Source organism: Protopterus annectens, chromosome 8.part0 (genome assembly GCF_019279795.1).
Source record: "Protopterus annectens isolate FY-2018-M chromosome 8.part0, PAN1.0, whole genome shotgun sequence".
Taxonomy (NCBI): domain Eukaryota; kingdom Metazoa; phylum Chordata; order Ceratodontiformes; family Protopteridae; genus Protopterus; species Protopterus annectens.
Window position 1 is genome coordinate 68830717 of NC_056741.1, and position 25586 is coordinate 68856302.

The 25586-nt window shown below is 38.5% G+C and overlaps 1 protein-coding gene across 2 annotated transcripts in view; it reads right to left on the reverse strand.

Moving 5' to 3' along the window:
• PTPN6 (protein tyrosine phosphatase non-receptor type 6) overlaps window positions 1–25586 on the reverse strand; it is a 1172112-nt gene that overhangs the window by 146634 nt on the left and 999892 nt on the right. For both annotated transcript variants that reach the window (XM_044079623.1, XM_044079624.1), the window contains exon 10: window positions 10646–10777. In XM_044079623.1, coding sequence (XP_043935558.1) covers window positions 10646–10777 — 132 coding nt within the window. The remainder of the gene's footprint in view (window positions 1–10645; window positions 10778–25586) is intronic.

The window sequence follows — 25586 nt, forward strand, 5'->3', positions numbered from 1 at the left end:
CCTCACAGAACATTTGATTTGCTAGTAAATCCCTGAGGATAACAGTCAGTCAATAATGCCAGATATTAGAGTTTTATGCTTATTATTCAGACAAAGCATGTTGATGGACTGACGTCTGTGGATGAAAGACGTTAAGAGGTATGTGGTATCTGTCTCTATAACTTCCTCTCTTTTTCTCATGTTCACACATACACACACAGATATACAGACACACACACACACACACACACACACACACACACACACACACACACACACACACACACACACACACACACACACACACACACACACACACACACACACACACAGACACACACAAACGCACATAAGCACATGCACACACACGCACACATATGCACACACGCACATGTACACACACACACACACACACACACACACACACACACACACACACACACACACACACACACACACACACACACACACGTGCACATACACCCACACACACACACACTGCACACACTGTACACACGCGCGCACACACACACACACACACACACACACACACACACACAAACACACACATACACACATTCAGAATCACAGAATCATGCACATACCAACTACTTTTTAAATGCTTGCTAAACAACAAAGCCACGTTTGGCGAGCAGAAAAAAGGCAGCCATTTATTTTTTTCTGTCTGAGCTTCACGGCAGTTTATTATGCTGCCATGAAACTTTGGACTTGTTTCCCCCCCAGGATTTATCTGTACATTAACATCCTGTTGGAGAATATTCATTCTCTGATAGGTTGATAATGCAGGTCTCACGAATTTTCTAATAATTCTTAAAATATAAAAATGTTGGCAAGAAGTCTCTGTTCTTATTTAGCAATAACATGTGCAATGCATGGCAAATCTCAAGAGCTCTGCAGTTTTACATGTGTTTTTAGGTTCTCCAGTTTTGTTTAGAAACTTCTGTCAGTCCAAACAATTAAGAAGGTTGATTCTGAAATGGCTGGGCAAATTAAACTTTGTTTTCAGTCTAATCCTGCAGGCACATTCCACATCCACTAGGTTCTGGTCAAATACAATACCATAGGCTCCACAGCAATAAATGTCACTGGTTCAGGCTCTTCCGTGCCCTTCAGCGGAGTGCTCTTAACCTCAAACTCTTTATTCCACAAGTAGCGTTCCTCAGTGCTGCTCATTCAGGGACACTCGTCAGGAGTCCACTTTCTGTTCACCCTGCACCCTGGAACTCTCGCTAGTTTTCTTTTATGAATGACTTCTGTGCAAACCTGCTTTTGATATGCTGGTGAATGAATTTAGAGCTGCTTGCTGACCACACAAATTTTTCTTCTCTTTAATGCCAAAGACATTTTGACTTCACTTTAGAAACGAAGGTCTCCCTGGTGAACAAAAATACACTTTTATGATGAAAAGTCGGCAACCAATATTCCAAGTACACTGGAAAGTATGCCAAGACAATACTGATGGCTTCCCCAACATATCATCACAATCAACAGAACAAAAAGTCTCTTGAACAGCTGAAAAAAAGTTTTTCCTGCACTGGGAACAGGAGAGCTAGATTAAACATATCCTACAACACAGAAGAAGGAAGAAACACTAAGAAACACTAGTGAAGAGTGACACATGCAGAGCCAGCAGGAGGAAGAAACACTAAGAAACACTAGTGAAGAGTGTCACATGCAGAGCCAGCAGAAGGAACAAACACTAAGAAACACTAGTGAAGAGTGTCACACGCAGAGCCAGCAGAAGGAACAAACACTAAGAAACACTAGTGAAGAATGTCACACGCAGAGCCAGCAGAAGGAACAAACACTAAGAAACACTAGTGAAGAGTGTCACACGCAGAGCCAGCAGAAGGAAGAAACACTAAGAAACACTAGTGAAGAGTGTCACATGCAGAGCCAGTAGAAGGAAGAAACACTAAGAAACACTAGTGAAGAGTGTCACACGCAGAGCCAGCAGAAGGAAGAAACACTAAGAAACACTAGTGAAGAGTGTCACACGCAGAGCCAGCAGAAGGAAGAAACACTAAGAAACACTAGTGAAGAGTGTCACGCGCAGAGCCAGCAGAAGGAAGAAACACTAAGAAACACTAGTGAAGAGTGTCACACGCAGAGCCAGCAGAAGGAACAAACACTAAGAAACACTAGTGGAGTGTGTCACACGCAGAGCCAGCAGAAGGAACAAACACTAAGAAACACTAGTGAAGAGTGTCACACGCAGAGCCAGCAGAAGGAAGAAACACTAAGAAACACTAGTGAAGAGTGTCACATGCAGAGCCAGCAGAAGGAAGAAACACTAAGAAACACTAGTGAAGAGTGTCACATGCAGAGCCAGCAGAAGGAAGAAACACTAAGAAACACTAGTGAAGAGTGTCACATGCAGAGCCAGCAGAAGGAAGAAACACTAAGAAACACTAGTGAAGAGTGTCACACGCAGAGCCAGCAGAAGGAAGAAACACTAAGAAACACTAGTGAAGAGTGTCACATGCAGAGCCAGCAGAAGGAAGAAACACTAAGAAACACTAGTGAAGAGTGTCACATGCAGAGCCAGCAGAAGGAAGAAACACCAGCGAAGTGCTTTGCACACAGCACCAGTGGAAGGAAAAACACTAGTGAGGAGTGCTACATGCAGCACTAGTGGCAGGGATACTGCAAACAGCAACAATATCCCTGGCTGTGTTCTACATGAACTACAGAGTGAACTGGTACCTTAAATGTGTGCCCTGTTCAATCACAGTCTCACTTCAGGCTTTGTCCCTACCGAATAGTGCACTGCTACAGTCATCCCGCTCCACAAAGGAGGAGCAACTACAGACCCTAGGAACTATTGCCCCATTAGCCTAAGTCTGATATGCAAAGCTATGGAACACATCATCATGGACCTAATAAACAAGGATATAGGGACTCTCAATACTCTGGATCCCACACAGTTTGGTTTTGTGAAGGGTAGATCATGCATGCTCCACCTGGTCAACTTCTTTGAGTCAGTCACCAGAGCTGTGGATGAAGGCAAGTTGGTTCATACAGCCTACCTTGATCTGGCCAAGGCCTTTGATACCATTCCCCACTCAGGAATCATAGAAAAACTCACTAAGCTAGGCAGCAACCCCTATATCACTAGGTGGGTTGCAAACTGGCTCACTGATAGAACCCACACTGTGAAAGTAGCTGACTCCAAGTCAGACTGCCGACCAGTCACAAGTGGAGTCCCACAGGGTTTGGTCCTGGGTCCTCTCCTGTTTGGTATCTACTTCTCTAAAGTCCAGGCCAACATGAAGGGACTCTGGCTGACAAAGTTCACAGACAATTGCAAGTTGGGAGCTATTATTAACTTCCCAAGTGATATTGATATCCTACAGAAAGGCCTCACTGAGACCAATGACTGGTGTCAGAACTATGGCCTTAAGCTCAATGTCAAAAAATGTGTCATCATCCCCTTTGGAAAAAATCCAGCTCCCGTGAAGTACCAAATTGATGGTAGTCCACTGAACACAGAAGGTGTTATAAGACATCTGAGGACACAGGTTAACAGCAACCTCGCTTTTGACCACCACATTCCAAATGTGTCAGAAAGTCTTTCTATGTGGCACATCTCATTGCTAAAGGTTTTACATCCAGGAAGAAAGAGGTCATTGTTTCCCTCTACTCTTTCCTCATTAGGCCAATCATCGAGTACAATGCCACATTTGGCATGTACCTCATTAGACACCTGCAACAACTGGAGAGGCTGCAAAAGTACCTCACTAAGAGGATCATAGGCCTTAAACACTTGTTCTATATGGACAGATTAAAAAAACTCCAACTATTCTCTGTCTCATATCACCTACTTAGAGGCGATCTCTCCTTGACTTACAAAGCCATGTCTGATCCAGCTCTGTTAGACATGCTACATCTAAAGAAATCCCAATCCCTCTGCACCACATGCTCCAGAAACCTCAACCTCATTACCACAATCAAAAGAACATGCTGGAGGGACAGTTTCATAACCCAGTGACTGACCATGCTATGGAATAGACTTCCCATACATGTCAAGCAGAACACCTCACTGGGCCTCTTCAAGAGAAATCTTGATGAGGGAATGGGAAATAGAAAATTCATCCCGGGAATGACTCCAGTGGTTCTACTTGACAGAGGCACTGGGAACTAAGGTTGGGTGGCACGATGTCAGGGTAATCCTATGGGCTAGGCTTGTAAAGGCTCCAGGGCCATTAGCCTAGTACACACCTATGAGCCTATAAGGAAATATACTAATAAAGAGTGCTGTACATAGCACCAGAAAAGGGAAGAAACATTAGTGAAAAGTGTTGCACACAGCACCAGTGGAAGGACGAAACACCAGTGAAGTGTGCTGCACACAACACCATTGGAAGGAAGAACACTAGTGAAGAGTGCTGCACATAGCACCAGAGAAGGGAAGAAACATTAGTGAAAAGTGTTGCACACAGCACCAGTGGAAGGACGAAACACCAGTGAAGTGTGCTGCACACAACACCATTGGAAGGAAGAACACTAGTGAAGAGTGCTGCATACAGCACCAGTGGAAGTAAGAAATACTAGCAAAGAGTGCTGCACACAGCACCAGTATTAGGAAAAAACACTAGTGAGGCATGCTGCAAACTGCACTAGTAAAAGTAAGAAATGCTAGCAAAGAGTGTTGCACACAGCACCAGTAAAGTAAGAAATACCAGTGAAGAGTGCTGCATTTAGCACTAGTGGAAAGAAGAAACACCAGTGAAGCGTGCTGCACACAGCACCAGTGGAAAGAAGAACATTAGTGAAATGTGCTTCGCACAGTACCAGTGGAAGGAACAAACATAGTGAAAAGTGTTGTACATATCTCCAGTGGAAGTAAGAAACACTAGCGAAAGGTGCTGCAGACAGCACCAGTGGAAGTAAGAACCACCAGTGAAGAGCGCTAGTGAAAAGTGTTGCACACAACCATGTACCGATTCCTGTGGCAGAATTGATAACAGAGACACAGAACAGTATCAAGACATGGATCCACACAGACAGAGGGCAGTGCCCCTCCCACCCTGGTCAAATGTATAAACAGAGAAAATTAATCACTCATGAGGGATTTATGGAGTGCCCCTCCCACTTTGGTCATATTTACAAACAGAGGACATTAATCACTCATGAGGGATTTATGGAGTGCCCCTCCCACCCTGGTCATATTTACAAACAGAGGATATTAATCACTCATGAGGGATTTATGGAGTGCCCCTCCCACTTTGGTCATATTTACAAACAGAGGACATTAATCACTCATGAGGGAGGTATAGAGTGCCCCTCCCACTTTGGTCATATTTACAAACAGAGGACATTAATCACTCGTGAGGGATTTATGGAGTGCCCCTCCCACCCTGATCATATTTACAAACAGAGGATATTAATCACTCGTGAGGGAGGTATAGAGTGCCCCTCCCACTTTGGTCATATTTACAAACAGAGGACATTAATCACTCGTGAGGGATTTATGGAGTGCCCCTCCCACCCTGGTCATATTTACAAACACAGGACATTAATCACTCATGAGGGATTTATGGAGTGCCCCTCCCACCCTGGTCATATTTACAAACAGAGTATATTAATCACTCGTGAGGGAGGTATAGAGTGCCCCTCCCACCCCATAAAGACAAGTGAGTGCAGCAAGTAATACACAAGCAAACCACAGACATTGAGGAAGCGTTTACTCTGCACGGCCTCACATGCACATCTGCAGCGTTTACTCTGCACGGCCTCACATGCACATCTGCAGACATGCACCAAAAGACAAGTGTATTTATAATCAAGAGTTTTCTGGAAGCCAAGATGGAGCCTCACCTTCACCGATGTCATATTGGATCTATGGATAACAGATATAAAGGACGTTCCACAAAAGTGATGTCAGAGAGGTGCACGAAGCAGTACTCAGTCAAGGTTTGTTTTGCCAAAAGCAGGTAACCAGCATCTTGTGGCACTGGTATACACCGTATGAGATAATAAGACAATCACTAGAGGCATGCTTGGCATTATCATCTAGATAGACTCAGTGCAAAACTGACATGAGGTTATAAACAATGAAACTTCCACTCCAGCATGCTGGGATCCATGCTGCTAAGAAGGAGAGATCCTAAACTCGACAGTGAAGGGTTGCTACTTTCATTCTTGGCAGACATTAGGGACGTACCTTGTCTTGGCAGACATTAGGGATGTACCTTGTCTTGGCAGACATTAGGGACGTACCTTGTCTTGGCAGACATTAGAGATGTACCTCATCTTGGTAGACATTAGGGACATACCTCGTCTTGTGCACATAAGAAGATGCTAGAGATAGAGGCTTGTTCTGTGAGGAGTGAAGTATCTGTTAATCATTTATCTGCTAAAAGAAGCAATAACTGGGGGTAAATAACTAAAAAGAAAATGCAATCTCATAAACTTGTGCTTTGTAATGATCTTTCTTAAAGTTAACAAAAATTCCCTTAATGGGAAACAGAAGTAAAGCTAAGTACATGTAGTTTAATACACTAAAGTGCATCCGCATTTATGCACGCCCCTGTGGCACAAACACTCATCTTCCAGTGGGCAGTTTATCATGATTAAACAGAAACTGGACACCTAGCAAGTAGCTTTTATGATATAAGATTCAGGCACTGCACATGTGGAATGAAGCTCAAGTAAAGATATATTAACCAGCTACTGTTTTCATATCTAAATTAAATAGTTGTGTCAGTTTTCATATTAGGCACATGCCGTTTTCTCTGCCTGCTACCCATTTTTGCTGGAACAGGTTCTGGCATCCCGTGACTCTAAATACGGTAAAGCAGTTGTTGGAGAATAAATAAATGAAACATCTAAAAACAGGGATCACAAGGCAAGCACCTACACTTTACAGGCAGCCATGCCGCCTGTAATACATCAGCTTTCTGCAGGGAGGTAATAAAATCATAGGGATGATTCACACTATGACCTGAACATTACTGCAAATTCAACAACAACAACTATATCACAAAAATACGTGTTTAGACAGACCAACAATTATTTATTTATTTTACATTTCTTTACTGGGCGGGTTGCCCATTTTCAGAGGAGGCCCGGAGAAAAAGCTCCATACAAAAGAATACTAAAGACAGTGCATAGTAAAGCAATTCAAAGATTAATAAAAACAAACATTACAATAATAATAGCATAATAAGATACATTACAATGTGTTTAAAATTAATCACACATACTTTTACATATGTAAAATACATACATAAACGTACTCAAGACTCCTTCACCTCAGTAGCAAACTGGATTATCCAGATTCAACTAATCCTTAATCCCAACAAAACCAAACTACTCATTTTCTCCCTTCATAAATTTAAATCTATCAATCAACCTTTTACAATCACTGCCAAAAATTGTACCAACATCTCACCCACAAACCATACCAAACTCCTTGGCGTGGAAATAGACAACAAACTACTGTTTGATGTGCATATAGCACAAACCATAAAAATGGTCCACAAAAAATTGGGGACACTATATAGACCAGTAAAGTCAAGTCAGAAACCACCGACTGAAGTAATAATCCACCAGCGTAGTTGAAACAATTTATTCGTACACTGTCAAAAAATAGATTCCAAACAGAACAGTAAGACAAGCGCTTTCGCCTGGTATATTCCAGGCTTTATCAAGTCAAAACACTAAACTAGTTACACCAGTTTGTTTAAATAGTGTGGGTTAATTAATCATTAAATGCAAATTGATGTTTCATGCCTTCTTTGATATTTAACCCTAAGCGGAACAGAAAATAAAAACATGCCTGGGTTCAGAAGACAAAAACTTACATACCCGTAACTGAATGAATTCTATTAAGTAGTTTACAATTAATGCATTTTAAAAACAAAGTGTAATTTGTAAAACTATACTAAAACACTATATAGACACAAAAAATTCCTAACTGACTAAGCACATGTGACACTTGCTCAAACACACCTTCTATCTACTCTAATGTATGCTGCTCTGATCCTTACCTGCATAAGAAAACAGGACCTTGAACAACTTCAGTCATGCTACAATAAAATATCCAGATTTGCTTCTAAATCCATCTACAAATCATACCACTGTCATGCACTGCGCAAACTGCAATGGCTAGAAGTACCCCAACTACTCAGCTATCATCAACTAACAATTGCCTACAATATTTTGAACTATCCCCTCAAAACCCCATCTCTTAGTCAGTTACTAACCAAGCACACATCAAATCGTCCCCTACGCTCTTCAGAAAAAACACTACTGTCTATCTCTAAAGCCATCAACTCCGCAGGACAAGCCCTATTCTCCCACAGCATAGCAAGAAACTGGAATAACCTTCCCCCTACCTTTACCTCTGCTACATCGGCCAATATGTTTAAAAGCTCACTAAAAGTCCACCTTGTGAATAAATGGATATGCCCATGCATCACATAACATTTAAACATATCACTTGCGACCATGATTTCTATTCTCACTGTCTGATATATATTTTACATTGCATTTCTGTTTGACACTGTATAACAATTATTTCAATCTGCTGAACTTTACTGTGAACTGTACATAATCTATGTCTGAACATTTGATGTGTGAACTTATTGTAAACTGGACTTAAAATGTATGGAGCTATTCTTCCTGGGCCTCCGCTGCAATTGGACCTGTGTCCAGTCAAACTATCCCAGTAAACAAATGTAAAATAAATAAATAAAATAATATGTGTAATAAAAAAGAATTGTTTTATATATATATATATATATATATATATATATATATATATATATATATATATATATATATGGGTCTACTTGATAACACCGACACGCCAAAACACCGACAACAAAATAACCAACACGAGGAAACCGAAAAAAAAGGTAAGTTCAAAAACATGAAACTTCACATGCCCGACAAACCACAATCCTGACAATCAACAAAACAAATTCCTTTCCTGAAAAACACACACACAACACAAGCACACCAAAAACCTTACAAACCTTCACTAAACCTTGCATACACAAGTATCTATGCTCTAACCTTAACCCAAACCCTAACCCTAAGGTCCGTCACTATTGCACACTTACCTTACCCGCACCCTAACCCTAACTCACTTAATCTGCCCCTAACCCTTAACTCTGTCACTATCGCACACTTACCTTACCCACACCCTAACCCTAACTCACTTAGCCCTCCCCAACCCTTAACTCTGTCACTATCGCACACTTACCTTACCCGCACCCTAACCCTAACTCACTTAATCCGCCCTTAACCCACAAGTCCGTCACTATTGCACACTTACCTGATACGCACCCTACCCTATTGTCCGCCACTATCACACACTTACCTTACCCACACCCTGACCCTAACGTCCATCCCTTTCACACACTTACCTTAACATGTTGGTGTTCCCAGCATCGGGATTCTCAACTGTCGGTCTTCTCCATTGTCGATCTTCCGGTGTCTGTATTCTCTTCGTCGGCGTTTAGAACTTTCGGCGTTTTCAGGTAGACCTATATATATATATATATATATATATATATATATATATATAAAAATATATATATATATATATTATTATTATTATTATAAATTATAATATTTTGTTTTCCTTCTCTGGATTTGATTACAGGTCTCTTTCTGTGGTATATTTATCATTAAATGTTAGAATAGTTTCTTGAACTCTTATTCTGCCTTCTAACGTACACTGACTCTAATGTAACATGAAAGGAGAGCCTTTAGTTTTATGGCTATCTATAACCTAGTCTTCTGAAATGTCAGATGTACACACAGACACATACTGTGTTCATCTCTGACGTACACACACAGACACATGCTGTGTCCATCTCTGAGGTACACACAGACACATGCTGTGTCCAGCTTTGAGGTACACACACAGACACATGCTGTGTCCATCTCTGAGGAACACACACAAACACACACTGTGTCCATCTCTGAGGTACACATACAGACACATGGTGTGTCCATCTCCAAGGTACAAAGACACATGCTGTGTCCATCTCCATGGTACAGCTGTCATACTACTGGAATTTTTTAAGTATTTTTGTTTAGGTCAATAAGAAAGAAATGATGTACTTCCATTTCTAGGCACAAGTGAATATTTAAGCACTGTATCTAACATCAAACTTAAAAACTCCCAATGAAGGGCATGTGTTAGCCCAAAAGCTTGAGTAACTGCAGAACGTATGCCTGTCCAATAAAATGCATAACATTATGTATGTGTTATAGTGTCCTTTTGTTCACTTAACTCAAGAGAAGTACGATGCACTCTGACTGCTAGTTCTGTATCTGTAACTACCTCCTGCATGCTTTAGATGTTTGGCTTCATTCTTGAACCCAAGTCAGTAGAGAGGTGCCTAGTGTGACATCTGGGGTGTCTCCCTCTTGCATCAGTTGTCTGTCTTCCAAACATTTCTGTCAAGACACTTTGAATAGATGATCTAAGAAGCATATGTTATTCCAAGGGTTCCTTGTCACACAGTGGTCAATCAAAAATGCATTTATTTTTATTGGCAATTTGTTTCCAAAACAGAAATGTAAAAAAAAGAAAAGAAAGAAAAATGAAAGAAAAAGACAAAGAAAGAAGACACAGCATGAAAAAAATATTGAACAGTCTGACTCTTGAGGTAGAGTTACTTACATCATCCATGGGGCACACTTCTAGGACACGTATTTTATATTCCTTCAGAATATTTTCTTGGGTACATCTGACATAGTATTGTTCAAAATCCTTTGCTCCATCCATTTCAGGCCAGTAAGGGACACACTTATTCTAGAAAAAGGAAGGAAAATATATATCACTTCAGCATGGAATACAGTAGAAAGTTTCGCTTGCCATAACATATGTAGCTAAAATCAAGTTCAAAAGAAATAGAGTGACAGGAATAAGAGATGAAGCAGAGCTTTATGGGAAAGACAACAAGATGTCTAGTACAATACAGGAGGACTGTAATGAGGGAAAGGCAGTGAGCGTGAAGCTTGGAATGGAAAATGGCATCAGCCACCCACAAACAAGCGGCCTATATTCTTTATACAATAGCATAAAAAAACAGACAGAGATCTAGATGCCGCCTAAAGGGAGAATGCCTGAAGACTTCATTCTTCCACAGATGAACATCCTTGTTTAAGCACTGATGCATTCTCATCAACATTCAAAGTGACTTCTCCAAGAAGCCGGACAAATATCAAATCCATTAAATAGCAGTGGTGAATCTCAAGGCACACATGGGGACACACACGGTTAAGAACAGAAACATCCTGGGAAGCAGAGACAATGGTGATTTAAAAGTACAACATTAATATTCATAAAAGTATAAAGTCAAAAACAATTGTCCACATAAACCACAGGGTAACTCTTCTTTGAAAGAACCAGACACCAAGCAGGGTAGGTTATTAGCACTTCCATTCCCTTTATTCACACTCGAAAACAGAACTTCATCAGATACAAAAATCTTACCCACTTCCCTTCCTTTTATATTTTCATTAAATTACATATATATATATATATATATATATATATATATATATATATATACACACTTACTTCATTGTTAAAAAACATTAAAGGCAGAAGTGATCTGATAGAAATGTTTTCTTTTATTTAAGGTCAAAAGTATCAACATGACATATGTATTTTTTAAGAAATTACTATTCCTATCAGGTTCAAAAAATTTCAAAGTGGGTAGTTTTCAATAACATAACTTTAACTGCATTTTGGAAAGTAATTAAGGAAAAGGAAACATGTTTTTAACGTTTTTTGAGCAATTAAGTAAGTGTGTATATATGTAATTTAAGTGTAGAAATTAATTAACTTAATTGATTATAAAGTGTGTTGATTGGTGTAAAGTGTTTGGATGAAATGTATAAAAGGAAGGGAAGTGGTAAGGTTTTTGTATCTGATGAAGTTCCATTTTTGAGTGTGAATAAAGGGAACAAAAGTGCTAATAACCTACCCTGGTTGGTGTCTGGTTCTTTCAAAGAAGAGTTACCTTGCGGTTTATGTGGACAAAAGTACAACATTAGTGAAGCCAAGTCACATAAAATGATTTTATAGATTAGTCTTTAACAGCAGCGGTTAGAGTTGTTGCCTCACAGCAAGAGGCTCTCTGGTTCAATTCTCGGCTGGAGCGCCTCCTGTGTGAAGTCTGCATGTCTTGCCTGTGTTTGCCTTGGTTTCCTCCCGCATTTCAAAGACATGCATCTATAGTGTTTCTCCCTGGGCCTCTGCTGAAAATGGGCTCTGTTCTAGCCGGACTTTCCCGGTAAACAAATGTTAAATAAATAGATAAAGAAAGAAAGAAAGAAATATAAAGAAATATTTAAAAGAAACATTAATAAGGAGATGGTGTGTAAAGAGAGTTGGTCTGCAATATTCAAACAGGAAATAACACAGAATCATTTGCGCATTAAGCAGGCAGGAAAGGAAGCCTCTGTTCAGTGGTTAAAGGGAATGGATTAAAAAAGCACAATGCATTTAAACCACGTAAAATTTGAAAGGCAGAAGCAGACAGGAAAGTGACTGAAGAAGAGTGTAAATAACGAAGAAGTATTTCCACTGAGACTACATAGAGGGATGGTACTGGATAGAAACTAGGAGGGTAGGAATGGTGCAAAAATGGTCACAGGTCCTTTTAGGCACTGGACAGCTCTAATGAAATGCTGTGACTAATGGCTGGCGAAGCAGTACGGACAAAGAGGTGCACTCTAAGGTGCCGAAAGCATAAAATAACTAGTGGCTGAACTGTTATAATCTTGATTAGTGTCTCAATGAAGGTGAAAGAAGTGTAAAGGGCTGTTGTGATGTGAGACACAGTCACAAGAAAGCAATAGGCAATTAAAGGCCAGTTCCTTTGATGTTACATTTTAAGAAGATCATGGATGTGTAGATGCTACATCTGCTTGCCAGCAGATAATGGAACACAACTCAGGTCAGCTACACCTGAAGGAGATCAGATCAGAGCAGTAAACAGCAAAGGAATAGAAGGTAGCAAACAAAATGATCATTTCTATCCTTAATTAACATCCTCATCTATTTAGAGTCCACAAAACCACCAAAGACAATTGGATATATTTCCTTAAATGTAATAATCACATTAAATAAATAGAAAGTAAAACAATCAATTAATATCTTCTCCTTACAGAGACATTATTTTATGTACACTTTTGCTTACATTAAAGAATATAGCTCACCATGAAGTTTCCCACATAAAAGTGTTTTCTTGCCTAGCTAATTACAATTACCACTCCTGTCACCCCCTCAAAACATAGGCAAACAAACACAAACATGCAGCCCCTCTTTAGGAAGTACCAAAACATGACTTGTTTGGTAATAATGAAGCATACAGATATTTCTAGAACATTCACTTTGTAAGGCCTTTCTGTCAGGTATGCCACACCACTGACATATGTTCTCTATTTCTTTATGTTAATTTTTTTTACCTGCCCCCTTAAAAAGCATTATATGAGTGACATGCTATGTAAATATCACCATATGTTGCACAAAGAATAATTCTCTTCACTTTCAATTTCTTAGAAGCATTTGCTGTAGAAAAAAACATTTCCTCTTTCTACTCACTTATAGCTGATATTTCCGCAAGAGGTTTCATGCCTACATCTGTCACTGTTGACCCTGACCTGTAACATAACAAGTTTCTTTAGATACAAACTTGTCTTTCTAAGTACAATTCTCTTATCTTGTGAAAGAACTGAACTTTGCCTTACATCACTTTTAAATCAGGCTATTACCATTGCATGTATGCAGGGGTGAAATAACTTTTCTGTGTATAATCTTTAGGGAAACAGTTTATTTTTTCCACAGGTCCTTTTCTGTGTCATGACACCTCCCTGCAATAAAAATGTCCAGTGTTTTTTGCTTTAGAGTAGTCATAACTGTTTGCTGTAACATACGTTCCCGGTGAATCCAAAGTGTAGTCGATGACCTTTCATATTATTGGGTAATGAAACACTGAGCTGAAACAAAATTGTATATGTAGAGAAATACAGGCACAAATAAGTAAGGAAATTAATATATTATTTAGGAAATAAATAAATAGGTTAGACAGCAAGAAAGAGCATGGTTGTAAATCAGAGCGTGTGTATGTACCTTTAAGAAACATTTCCAGATGTAGCACGTGCGTATAAATACTGAGCACGTGCAGGCAGCAGTGCCATTTTGAGAGAACAGCCTTAGTGTTAACATGTATGAGTGCAGTAGTCAGTCTGTTTATAAGTTTAAGTTACAAAGCCTCATTTCTGATGTGTTTGTGTGTAATAAAGCTGCTTGAACTGAACCCACGAATGTTTGTCTGTTTTATCCTGACTGGACTAGTGACATGATGTCAGAACCGGGGTTAAAAGAACAACTTCTTCAAGCCATGAGATGCAGAGTTGAAGATGAAGGCAGATTAAACTGCTTGAGTGAAATGGAGCTCAGACAAACAAAAAAGGGCCAGAAGCAAGCTAAAGGTAAAGAAAACTTCACAAATGATTTAATTGACAAAGAAAATGAAATGGTGCACTTATAAGGCACAAAACACATTATTAATCAAACCAATAGCACAGAGCATATTATTAAGCAAACGAAAGTCACAGAAAGTATTATTAATCAAATGAAAGGCACAAACGGCATTATTAATTAAATGAAATGTTAGAAAACATGATATTTGATAAAAGTAGCAGAGATAGTCATATGGGGCTCAGAATTACCTTTGGTTTGCATAACAAGCATGTTTAAAGAAATACGGGCACAAGAATACAGAGAATAAGAGGTTAAAGGGGCATGAGTACAATAAAAAGGGAAAATGAAGCTTAAAGAGCAAGTTCTTTAGTAAAAGATTGAGTTTGGGCACAATCCACTATTTCACATTGATCGAAGTCCTTCAAATCATAACTAGAGTTGTTCAAACTACAGTGTGAAAAGTGTTTGCAGAGTGTGTGGTTTATTACGGTGCAATCATTTGAGTTTGCTGTGTGCAAAGTACAGTTATATTGCAAAGTACGGTCAAAGTACATCCATTTTGAAAAGTTTCTTGTGCTGTGTGCATTTATTCGCAGAGTGCTGCCATTTCAGAATATTTCTTGCCATGTACAGAGTTACGTCACAAAGTATAGCCATTTTGAAAGGTTCTTGTGCTGTGTACAGTTTATTTGCTAAGTGCATTCATCTCAAAGTGTTTCTTACTCTGAGCTTTTTCTGCCATGTACAGTTTATTCGTAAAGTACAGTTATTTTGAAGTATTTTTACACTGATAAGGAGTGGTTTTACAAAGTACAGTGATTTCAAAGTGTTCTTGTGCTAAGGAGACTTATTTGGCAAAGCGCAGTTATTTCAAAGAGTTTGTTGTGCTACTGGGCGTAATTACAAGCACTGGCAAAATTTCTCTTGTGTGTGTGTGTGTGTGTGTGTGTGTGTGTGTGTGTGTGTGTGTGTGTGTGTGTGTGTGTGTGTGTATATATATATATATATATATATATATATATATAGATAGATATATATATATATATATATATATATATAGATATATATATATATATATATATATATATATAGATATAGATATATATATTTAATTGTGCATGTTCATACATATTTTCAGGCACCTTCACTACTGCGTGTTGATATGGTAGAGGCATTTCACAAATCAGGTCCACTTGTGTTTGATCATAATCTTAATGAGTGGATGGAAAATAGGAAATACACCACGGGGACCACTTCTGTGTCTCTGCTCGACAGTGGCACAGGAAAATAACTTCCTTGGGTGGCGTAAGCCAGGGAATCTTGTTGGCTAGGCTTACGTCGGCCCTTGGGCCAATAGCCTAGTACCTACCTATGAACCTGTGAACCTAAAAGTGGAGAGTATTGATGCAGGAATATTAGCTTTTTCTGACAAAGCTGCACATATGAGGGCATTTATTTTGCTTAACTTATCTGGGTCAGAAGCCATTGAAAGAGAGCATTCATTTGTGTATGCACCAGCAGTATATGCAGGAGAGGGGGAAATCATCATACTGTGGTACCAGCTGAATCAAGGGAGGAGCCCGAGTGCTTAAAACACAAATTTAGAGAAATGTGCAACCCCCCAGACAAATGTTACATTAGAGAGGAATTTATTTTATACAAGAGACCAAAAGCCAGATGAAATGTTTGCAGATTATATCTCTGAGTTGAGAAATAAGGCCAAAACGTGCAGATTTGGTGACTTAAATAATGAGTTAATAAAGGACAGGCTTGTGTATGGTGTTAATAGTGCTGCAGTGAGAAAGATTTTGTTTCATGACAGTGAAGTGAAGTTAAGCAAAGCCATAGAAATTTGTCAAATCCATGAACTCACAGAAAGCACAGAAATATGCTTGCAAGTGATAAAAGCATGGTTTCATCAGCCTCTATAGCAAACATAGACAGCATGCAACATGTGGTAAGCAGAAACAGGCCTAAGCACATGGCAGCTACAACCCCTGTTGGTTCCCCTGGGAGACCTCGTAGCTTTCTAGCATGTTCCAAGACTAGCTCAGTAAAAGGGGCATGCTCAGTGCAGTATAAGGGTGAATCAGCAAAACCCAAGTCAAGTCTTATTATTAATTGTTGTTAACTGTGGTGCCAACCAGGAGTCTAAAAGAGTGAAGTGCTTAGCATTTGGTCAGCAATGTCACAGATGTAAAAAACGGAACAATTTTCAAAAGTTTTGTAAATCAAGCAAGCCTTATTCAGTTATTAAGAAAGGCCACTCAAAAAGGCAAGTTGATCACATAGAGAGCTGAAACCCTACTTTCTATGTAGCTGGTGTATCAGTGGTCGGTGAAAAGGTTAATGTAGTAGATTTATTGGCAAGAATTAAGTATTTTGTACTGTCCTGATGAATGGCAAACCCACAGAGCTCAAAGTAGGCACTTGTTCAAAGTGTAATGGGATGTCAGAAAAAACATTTGCTAAAGTGAGGGCTGGTGAGCAACTTAATTTGGGCAATTGTGTGAAGTTTGTTGCTTATGGTGGTGAAGAGATTCAAACCAAAGGCTCAGTAGTGCTTCCATGCTATTCTGCTGGGAGTAGTTACAACTTGTGAGTTTATGTAGTTCTAAGACCTGTGCAGTCATTATTAGGTCACAGCAACAGTTTAAGAATGAAACTGATTTCTTTTAACAAAGAAATCCATCATGTAAGCACGTGTCGCAGTTTCAGCTTTATTGATGCTATTTTCTCAGAATGCTGATGTGTTCGACGACAAGCTACGCAAACTTCCAGTTGTGTACTCTATGAGAATGGCCTAGAGGTCAGTCCAGTGGTCAGACCAACAAGAAGAATTACAAAAGCTATGCAGGACAAAATCAAGGTCCAGTTTTGTCCAGTCACAGAACCAACTGAGTGGGTGTTTTCCATGGTAGCTGCTCATAAGAAAATTTCAGATGAAATCAGAATATGCATTGACCCAAGAGACTTGAACAAAACATTAAAAAGACCTCATCATCCTATGCATACAGTTGAGGAGATTGGAACCATCATGCCAAATGCCACTGTTTTTTTTCTGTCTTAGATGCAAAGAGTTCATTTTGGCAAGTAATGCTTGATAACAAATCTTCACTACTGACTGCATTCAGTACCCCATTTGGTAGATACAGATTCCTCAGGATGTCTTTTGGAATAAATTCTGCCAGTGAAGTCATCCAGCATGTAATGGAGCAAAATTTTTCAGGCTACCCATGTGTTATAATAGTTGATGATTTACTAGTTGGAGGTAATGGTGAATTAGAGCATGACAGAAACCTCAGGAAAGTTCTTGACAGAGCGTGTGAAGTTAATTTAAAGCTCAAACCTCTAAAATGCAAATTCAGACTACCAGAAGTTACTTTTGTAGGTCATTTATTTACCAGTACAGGGTTATGACCAGACCCTTCTAAACAAGCAGCTATTCTTGAGATGCCAGCTCCAGACAATGTCCAGGACTTACAGCATTTTCTTGGTATGGTTAACTATTTGGGCAAATTTATCCCTGACTTTAGTGGATTATCAGTGCCTTTAAGGGAGATGACAAACAAAGATGTTGCATGGTCATGGTTAGAACAACACCAGAGAACATTTGATTACCTCAAACAGCAAATTGCTAACCCACCTACATTAAGATACTATGATGTCCACAAACCAGTAGTTCTTTTCTGTGATGCTTCAAAGTTCGGCCTTGGTGCAGTTATTCCTTCAAGAAGACAGGCAGTAGCCTATGCATCTAGAACTCTTACCCAAACTGAGATGCAGTATGCTCAAATTGAGAAGGAACTTTTGGCAAATGTGTTTGCATGTTCAAAGTTCCATGATTATATTTATGGCTCTGCTATCTAGATAGAAACTGACCAAACCTCTAGTCACTATTTTCAAGAAGCCTATGCATTCCACTCCAGCAAGACTAGAAAGAATGATGCTCAAATTGCAAAAGTATAATTTCAAAATGGTTTATACAAAGGGTAAGCTTCTTTATATGGCTGATACCTTATCCAGATTGCCCAGAAATACCACGGAACAGCTTGATGCAGAGAATTTTGACTTTGATGTCATGGAGGTGCATAATTTTTTTATCACTAGACTTGATGAGCTAAGAGATCATAGAAAGACTGATCCAATTTTGCAAAAGCTCAACCACTTCATCAATGTAGGATGGCCATCAAAGCAATCCTGTGTACTGCGAGAAGTACAACCTTACTATCCATACAGAGTTGAGATGATGATGGAAGATGGTATCATTTTCAAAAGTCCAAATGTTATTGTTCATACTTCTTTACAATGTGAATACATTCAGATTTTGCATCATGGCCACCCAGGCTCCGATTCTACCCAAAAAAGGGTGAGAGGACTAGTATTTTGGCCTTCTCTAGCAAAAGACATTGATAAAGTACTTTCTTCTTGTACACTGTACAACAGTACTAAGCTGCATTTGCAAAAAGAGCCATTTCAGCTAAGCCAAATTCCTGAACTACCTTGGTCAACAGTAGCCACTGACATATTTGAGTGAACAGTCAGCATTACTTAGTGTTGGTAGACTCTTATTTGAAATGGTTTGAGTTTGATTTGCTACCTAACCTGACATCCAATGCTGTTATCATTAAGATGAAACAACATTTCTCAGTCCATGGTAGTCCACACAAAGTTATTTCTGACAACGGTTCTCAGTTTACCAGTCAAGTGCTTCAAAAATTTGCTAGAGTGGGACTTTATCCAGGTTACTAGCAGTGATGAATATCCTCAGTCAAACAGGCTTACTGAACGTACAGTACAGAGTGCAAAGCAATTACTAGAGGTCAAAGCATGACAATACTGATATCTTCTTGAATTTACTCAATCTCAGAAGTGTACCCCATGACAATCTACTTGGCTCACCTGCTCAGAGACTTATATCTAGACAAACCAGAACAACCTGTCCTATCAGTTATAGTTTGTTGGTGCTTCATGCTAAAAACAACAGAGCAATCAAAGCCCAACTTTTTAAGAAGCATTTTTCTCAGATGTCCAGCTATGATAAAATGAGCAGATTTCTTCATCCGTTAAAAGACGAAGAGACAGTAAGGATGCAAACAGTGAAAGGCTTTGGTCGAATTGGTAAAGTCAGAGTTTTATTTGCAGAGCTGAGAGCCTACGTAGTGGAATCTAAAGGTATAGAATACAGGAGAAATCGCAGACATCTTCTTCCTGTTGCAGAAACGATATCACAGCACCATACCTGTGATACAGACTCTAGATCTGAGCGAAGCCCTGACAATGTTTATACCTAAGAACATGTCTCAGTATCCATGTTTATACCTAAGAACATGTCTCAGTATCCATGTTTATACCTAAGAACATGTCTCAGTATCCATGTTTATACCTAAGAACATGTCTCAGTATCCACGTTTATATCTAAGAACATGTCTCAGTATCCATGTTTATACCTAAGAACATGTCTCAGTATCCACGTTTATACCTAAGAACATGTCTCAGTATCCACGTTTATACATAAGAACATGTCTCAGTATCCACGTTTATACCTAAGAACATGTCTCAGTATCCACGTTTATACCTAAGAACATGTCTCAGTATCCATGTTTATACCTAAGAACATGTCTCAGTATCCATGTTTATACCTAAGAACATGTCACAGTATCCATGTTTATACCTAAGAACATGTCTCAGTATCCATGTTTATACCTAAGAACATGTCTCAGTATCCACGTTTATACCTAAGAACATGTCTCAGTATCCACGTTTATACCTAAGAACATGTCTCAGTATCCATGTTTATACCTAAGAACATGTCTCAGTATCCATGTTTATACCTAAGAACATGTCTCAGTATCCACGTTTATACCTAAGAACATGTCTCAGTATCCACGTTTATACCTAAGAACATGTCTCAGTATCCACGTTTATACCTAAGAACATGTCTCAGTATCCATGTTTATACCTAAGAACATGTCTCAGTATCCATGTTTATACCTAAGAACATGTCTCAGTATCCATGTTTATACCTAAGAACATGTCTCAGTATCCACGTTTATACCTAAGAACATGTCTCAGTATCCACGTTTATACCTAAGAACATGTCTCAGTATCCACGTTTATACCTAAGAACATGTCTCAGTATCCACGTTTATACCTAAGAACATGTCTCAGTATCCATGTTTATACCTAAGAACATGTCTCAGTATCCATGTTTATACCTAAGAACATGTCTCAGTATCCATGTTTATACTATCCACGTTTATACCTAAGAACATGTCTCAGTATCCACGTTTATACCTAAGAACATGTCTCAGTATCCATGTTTATACCTAAGAACATGTCTCAGTATCCATGTTTATACCTAAGAACATGTCTCAGTATCCATGTTTATACTATCCACGTTTATACCTAAGAACATGTCTCAGTATCCACGTTTATACCTAAGAATATGTCTCAGTATCCACGTTTATACCTAAGAACATGTCTCAGTATCCACGTTTATACCTAAGAACATGTCTCAGTATCCACGTTTATACCTAAGAACATGTCTCAGTATCCACGTTTACACCTAAGAACATGTCCCAGTATCCACGTTTATACCTAAGAACATGTCTCACTATCCATGTTTATACCTAAGAACATGTCTCAGTATCCACGTTTATACCTAAGAACATGTCTCAGTATCCATGTTTATACCTAAGAACATGTCTCAGTATCCACGTTTATACCTAAGAACATGTCTCACTATCCATGTTTATACCTAAGAACATGTCTCAGTATCCATGTTTATACCTAAGAACATGTCTCAGTATCCATGTTTATACCTAAGAACATGTCTCAGTATCCACGTTTATACCTAAGAACATGTCTCAGTATCCATGTTTATACCTAAGAACATGTCTCAGTATCCACGTTTATACCTAAGAACATGTCTCAGTATCCATGTTTATACCTAAGAACATGTCTCAGTATCCATGTTTATACCTAAGAACATGTCACAGTATCCATGTTTATACCTAAGAACATGTCTCAGTATCCATGTTTATACCTAAGAACATGTCTCAGTATCCATGTTTATACCTAAGAACATGTCTCAGTATCCATGTTTATACCTAAGAACATGTCTCAGTATCCACGTTTATACCTAAGAACATGTCTCAGTATCCATGTTTATACCTAAGATCATGTCTCAGTATCTATGTTTAGACCTAAGAACATGTCTCAGTATCCACGTTTATACCTAAGAACATGTCTCAGTATCCACGTTTATACCTAAGAACATGTCTCAGTATCCACGTTTATACCTAAGAACATGTCTCAGTATCCACGTTTATACCTAAGAACGTCTCAGTATCCACGTTTATACCTAAGAACATGTCTCAGTATCCACATTTATACCTAAGAACATGTCTCAGTATCCACGTTTATACCTAAGAACATGTCTCAGTATCCACGTTTATACCTAAGAACATGTCTCAGTATCCATGTTTATACCTAAGAACATGTCTCAGTATCCATGTTTATACCTAAGAACATGTCTCAGTATCCATGTTTATACCTAAGAACATGTCTCAGTATCCACGTTTATACCTAAGAACATGTCTCAATATCCACGTTTATACCTAAGAACATGTCTCAGTATCCACGTTTATACCTAAGAACATGTCTCAGTATCCACGTTTATACCTAAGAACATGTCTCAGTATCCATGTTTATACCTAAGAACATGTCTCAGTATCCATGTTTATACCTAAGAACATGTCTCAGTATCCATGTTTATACTATCCACGTTTATACCTAAGAACATGTCTCAGTATCCACGTTTATACCTAAGAACATGTCTCAGTATCCATGTTTATACCTAAGAACATGTCTCAGTATCCATGTTTATACCTAAGAACATGTCTCAGTATCCATGTTTATACTATCCACGTTTATACCTAAGAACATGTCTCAGTATCCACGTTTATACCTAAGAACATGTCTCAGTATCCATGTTTATACCTAAGAACATGTCTCAGTATCCACGTTTATACCTAAGAACATGTCTCAGTATCCACGTTTATACCTAAGAACATGTCTCAGTATCCACGTTTACACCTAAGAACATGTCCCAGTATCCACGTTTATACCTAAGAACATGTCTCAGTATCCACGTTTATACCTAAGAACATGTCTCAGTATCCACGTTTATACCTAAGAACATGTCTCAGTATCCACGTTTATACCTAAGAACATGTCTCAGTATCCACGTTTATACCTAAGAACATGTCTCAGTATCCACGTTTATACCTAAGAACATGTCTCAGTATCCATGTTTATACCTAAGAACATGTCTCAGTATCCATGTTTATACCTAAGAACATGTCTCAGTATCCATGTTTATACCTAAGAACATGTCTCAGTATCCATGTTTATACCTAAGAACATGTCTCAGTATCCATGTTTATACCTAAGAACATGTCTCAGTATCCATGTTTATACCTAAGAACATGTCTCAGTATCCATGTTTATACCTAAGAACATGTCTCAGTATCCATGTTTATACCTAAGAACATGTCTCAGTATCCATGTTTATACCTAAGAACATGTCTCAGTATCCATGTTTATACCTAAGAACATGTCTCAGTATCCATGTTTATACCTAAGAACATGTCTCAGTATCCATGTTTATACCTAAGAACATGTCTCAGTATCCATGTTTATACCTAAGAACATGTCTCAGTATCCATGTTTATACCTAAGAACATGTCTCAGTATCCATGTTTATACCTAAGAACATGTCTCAGTATCCATGTTTATACCTAAGAACATGTCTCAGTATCCACGTTTATACCTAAGAACATGTCTCAGTATCCATGTTTATACCTAAGAACATGTCTCAGTATCCATGTTTATACCTAAGAACATGTCTCAGTATTCATGTTTATACTATCCACGTTTATACCTAAGAACATGTCTCAGTATCCATGTTTATACCTAAGAACATGTCTCAGTATCCATGTTTATACCTAAGAACATGTCTCAGTATCCATGTTTATACCTAAGAACATGTCTCAGTATCCATGTTTATACTATCACGTTTATACCTAAGAACATGTCTCAGTATCCACGTTTATACCTAAGAACATGTCTCAGTATCCGTTTATACCTAAGAACATGTCTCAGTATCCACGTTTATACCTAAGAACATGTCTCAGTATCCATGTTTATACCTAAGAACATGTCTCAGTATCCATGTTTATACCTAAGAACATGTCTCAGTATCCATGTTTATACCTAAGAACATGTCTCAGTATCCATGTTTATACCTAAGAACATGTCTCAGTATCCATGTTTATACCTAAGAACATGTCTCAGTATCCATGTTTATACCTAAGAACATGTCTCAGTATCCATGTTTATACCTAAGAACATGTCTCAGTATCCACGTTTATACCTAAGAACATGTCTCAGTATCCATGTTTATACCTAAGAACATGTCTCAGTATCCATGTTTATACCTAAGAACATGTCTCAGTATCCACGTTTATACCTAAGAACATGTCTCAGTATCCACGTTTATACCTAAGAACATGTCTCAGTATCCATGTTTATACCTAAGAACATGTCTCAGTATCCACGTTTATACCTAAGAACATGTCTCAGTATCCATGTTTATACCTAAGAACATGTCTCAGTATCCATGTTTATACCTAAGAACATGTCTCAGTATCCATGTTTATACCTAAGAACATGTCTCAGTATCCATGTTTATACCTAAGAACATGTCTCAGTATCCATGTTTATACCTAAGAACATGTCTCAGTATCCATGTTTATACCTAAGAACATGTCTCAGTATCCATGTTTATACCTAAGAACATGTCTCAGTATCCATGTTTATACCTAAGAACATGTCTCAGTATCCATGTTTATACCTAAGAACATGTCTCAGTATCCATGTTTATACCTAAGAACATGTCTCAGTATCCATGTTTATACCTAAGAACATGTCTCAGTATCCACGTTTATACCTAAGAACATGTCTCAGTATCCATGTTTATACCTAAGAACATGTCTCAGTATCCATGTTTATACCTAAGAACATGTCTCAGTATCCACGTTTATACCTAAGAACATGTCTCAGTATCCATGTTTATACCTAAGAACATGTCTCAGTATCCATGTTTATACCTAAGAACATGTCTCAGTATCCATGTTTATACCTAAGAACATGTCTCAGTATCCATGTTTATACCTAAGAACATGTCTCAGTATCCATGTTTATACCTAAGAACATGTCTCAGTATCCATGTTTATACCTAAGAACATGTCTCAGTATCCATGTTTATACCTAAGAACATGTCTCAGTATCCATGTTTATACCTAAGAACATGTCTCAGTATCCATGTTTATACATGTCTCAGTATCCACGTTTATACCTAAGAACATGTCTCAGTATCCACGTTTATACCTAAGAACATGTCTCAGTATCCATGTTTATACCTAAGAACATGTCTCAGTATCCATGTTTATACCTAAGAACATGTCTCAGTATCCATGTTTATACCTAAGAACATGTCTCAGTATCCACGTTTATACCTAAGAACATGTCTCAGTATCCATGTTTATACCTAAGAACATGTCTCAGTATCCATGTTTATACCTAAGAACATGTCTCAGTATCCATGTTTATACCTAAGAACATGTCTCAGTATCCATGTTTATACCTAAGAACATGTCTCAGTATCCATGTTTATACCTAAGAACATGTCTCAGTATCCATGTTTATACCTAAGAACATGTCTCAGTATCCATGTTTATACCTAAGAACATGTCTCAGTATCCATGTTTATACCTAAGAACATGTCTCAGTATCCATGTTTATACCTAAGAACATGTCTCAGTATCCATGTTTATACCTAAGAACATGTCTCAGTATCCATGTTTATACCTAAGAACATGTCTCAGTATCCACGTTTATACCTAAGAACATGTCTCAGTATCCATGTTTATACCTAAGAACATGTCTCAGTATCCATGTTTATACCTAAGAACATGTCTCAGTATCCATGTTTATACCTAAGAACATGTCTCAGTATCCATGTTTATACCTAAGAACATGTCTCAGTATCCATGTTTAT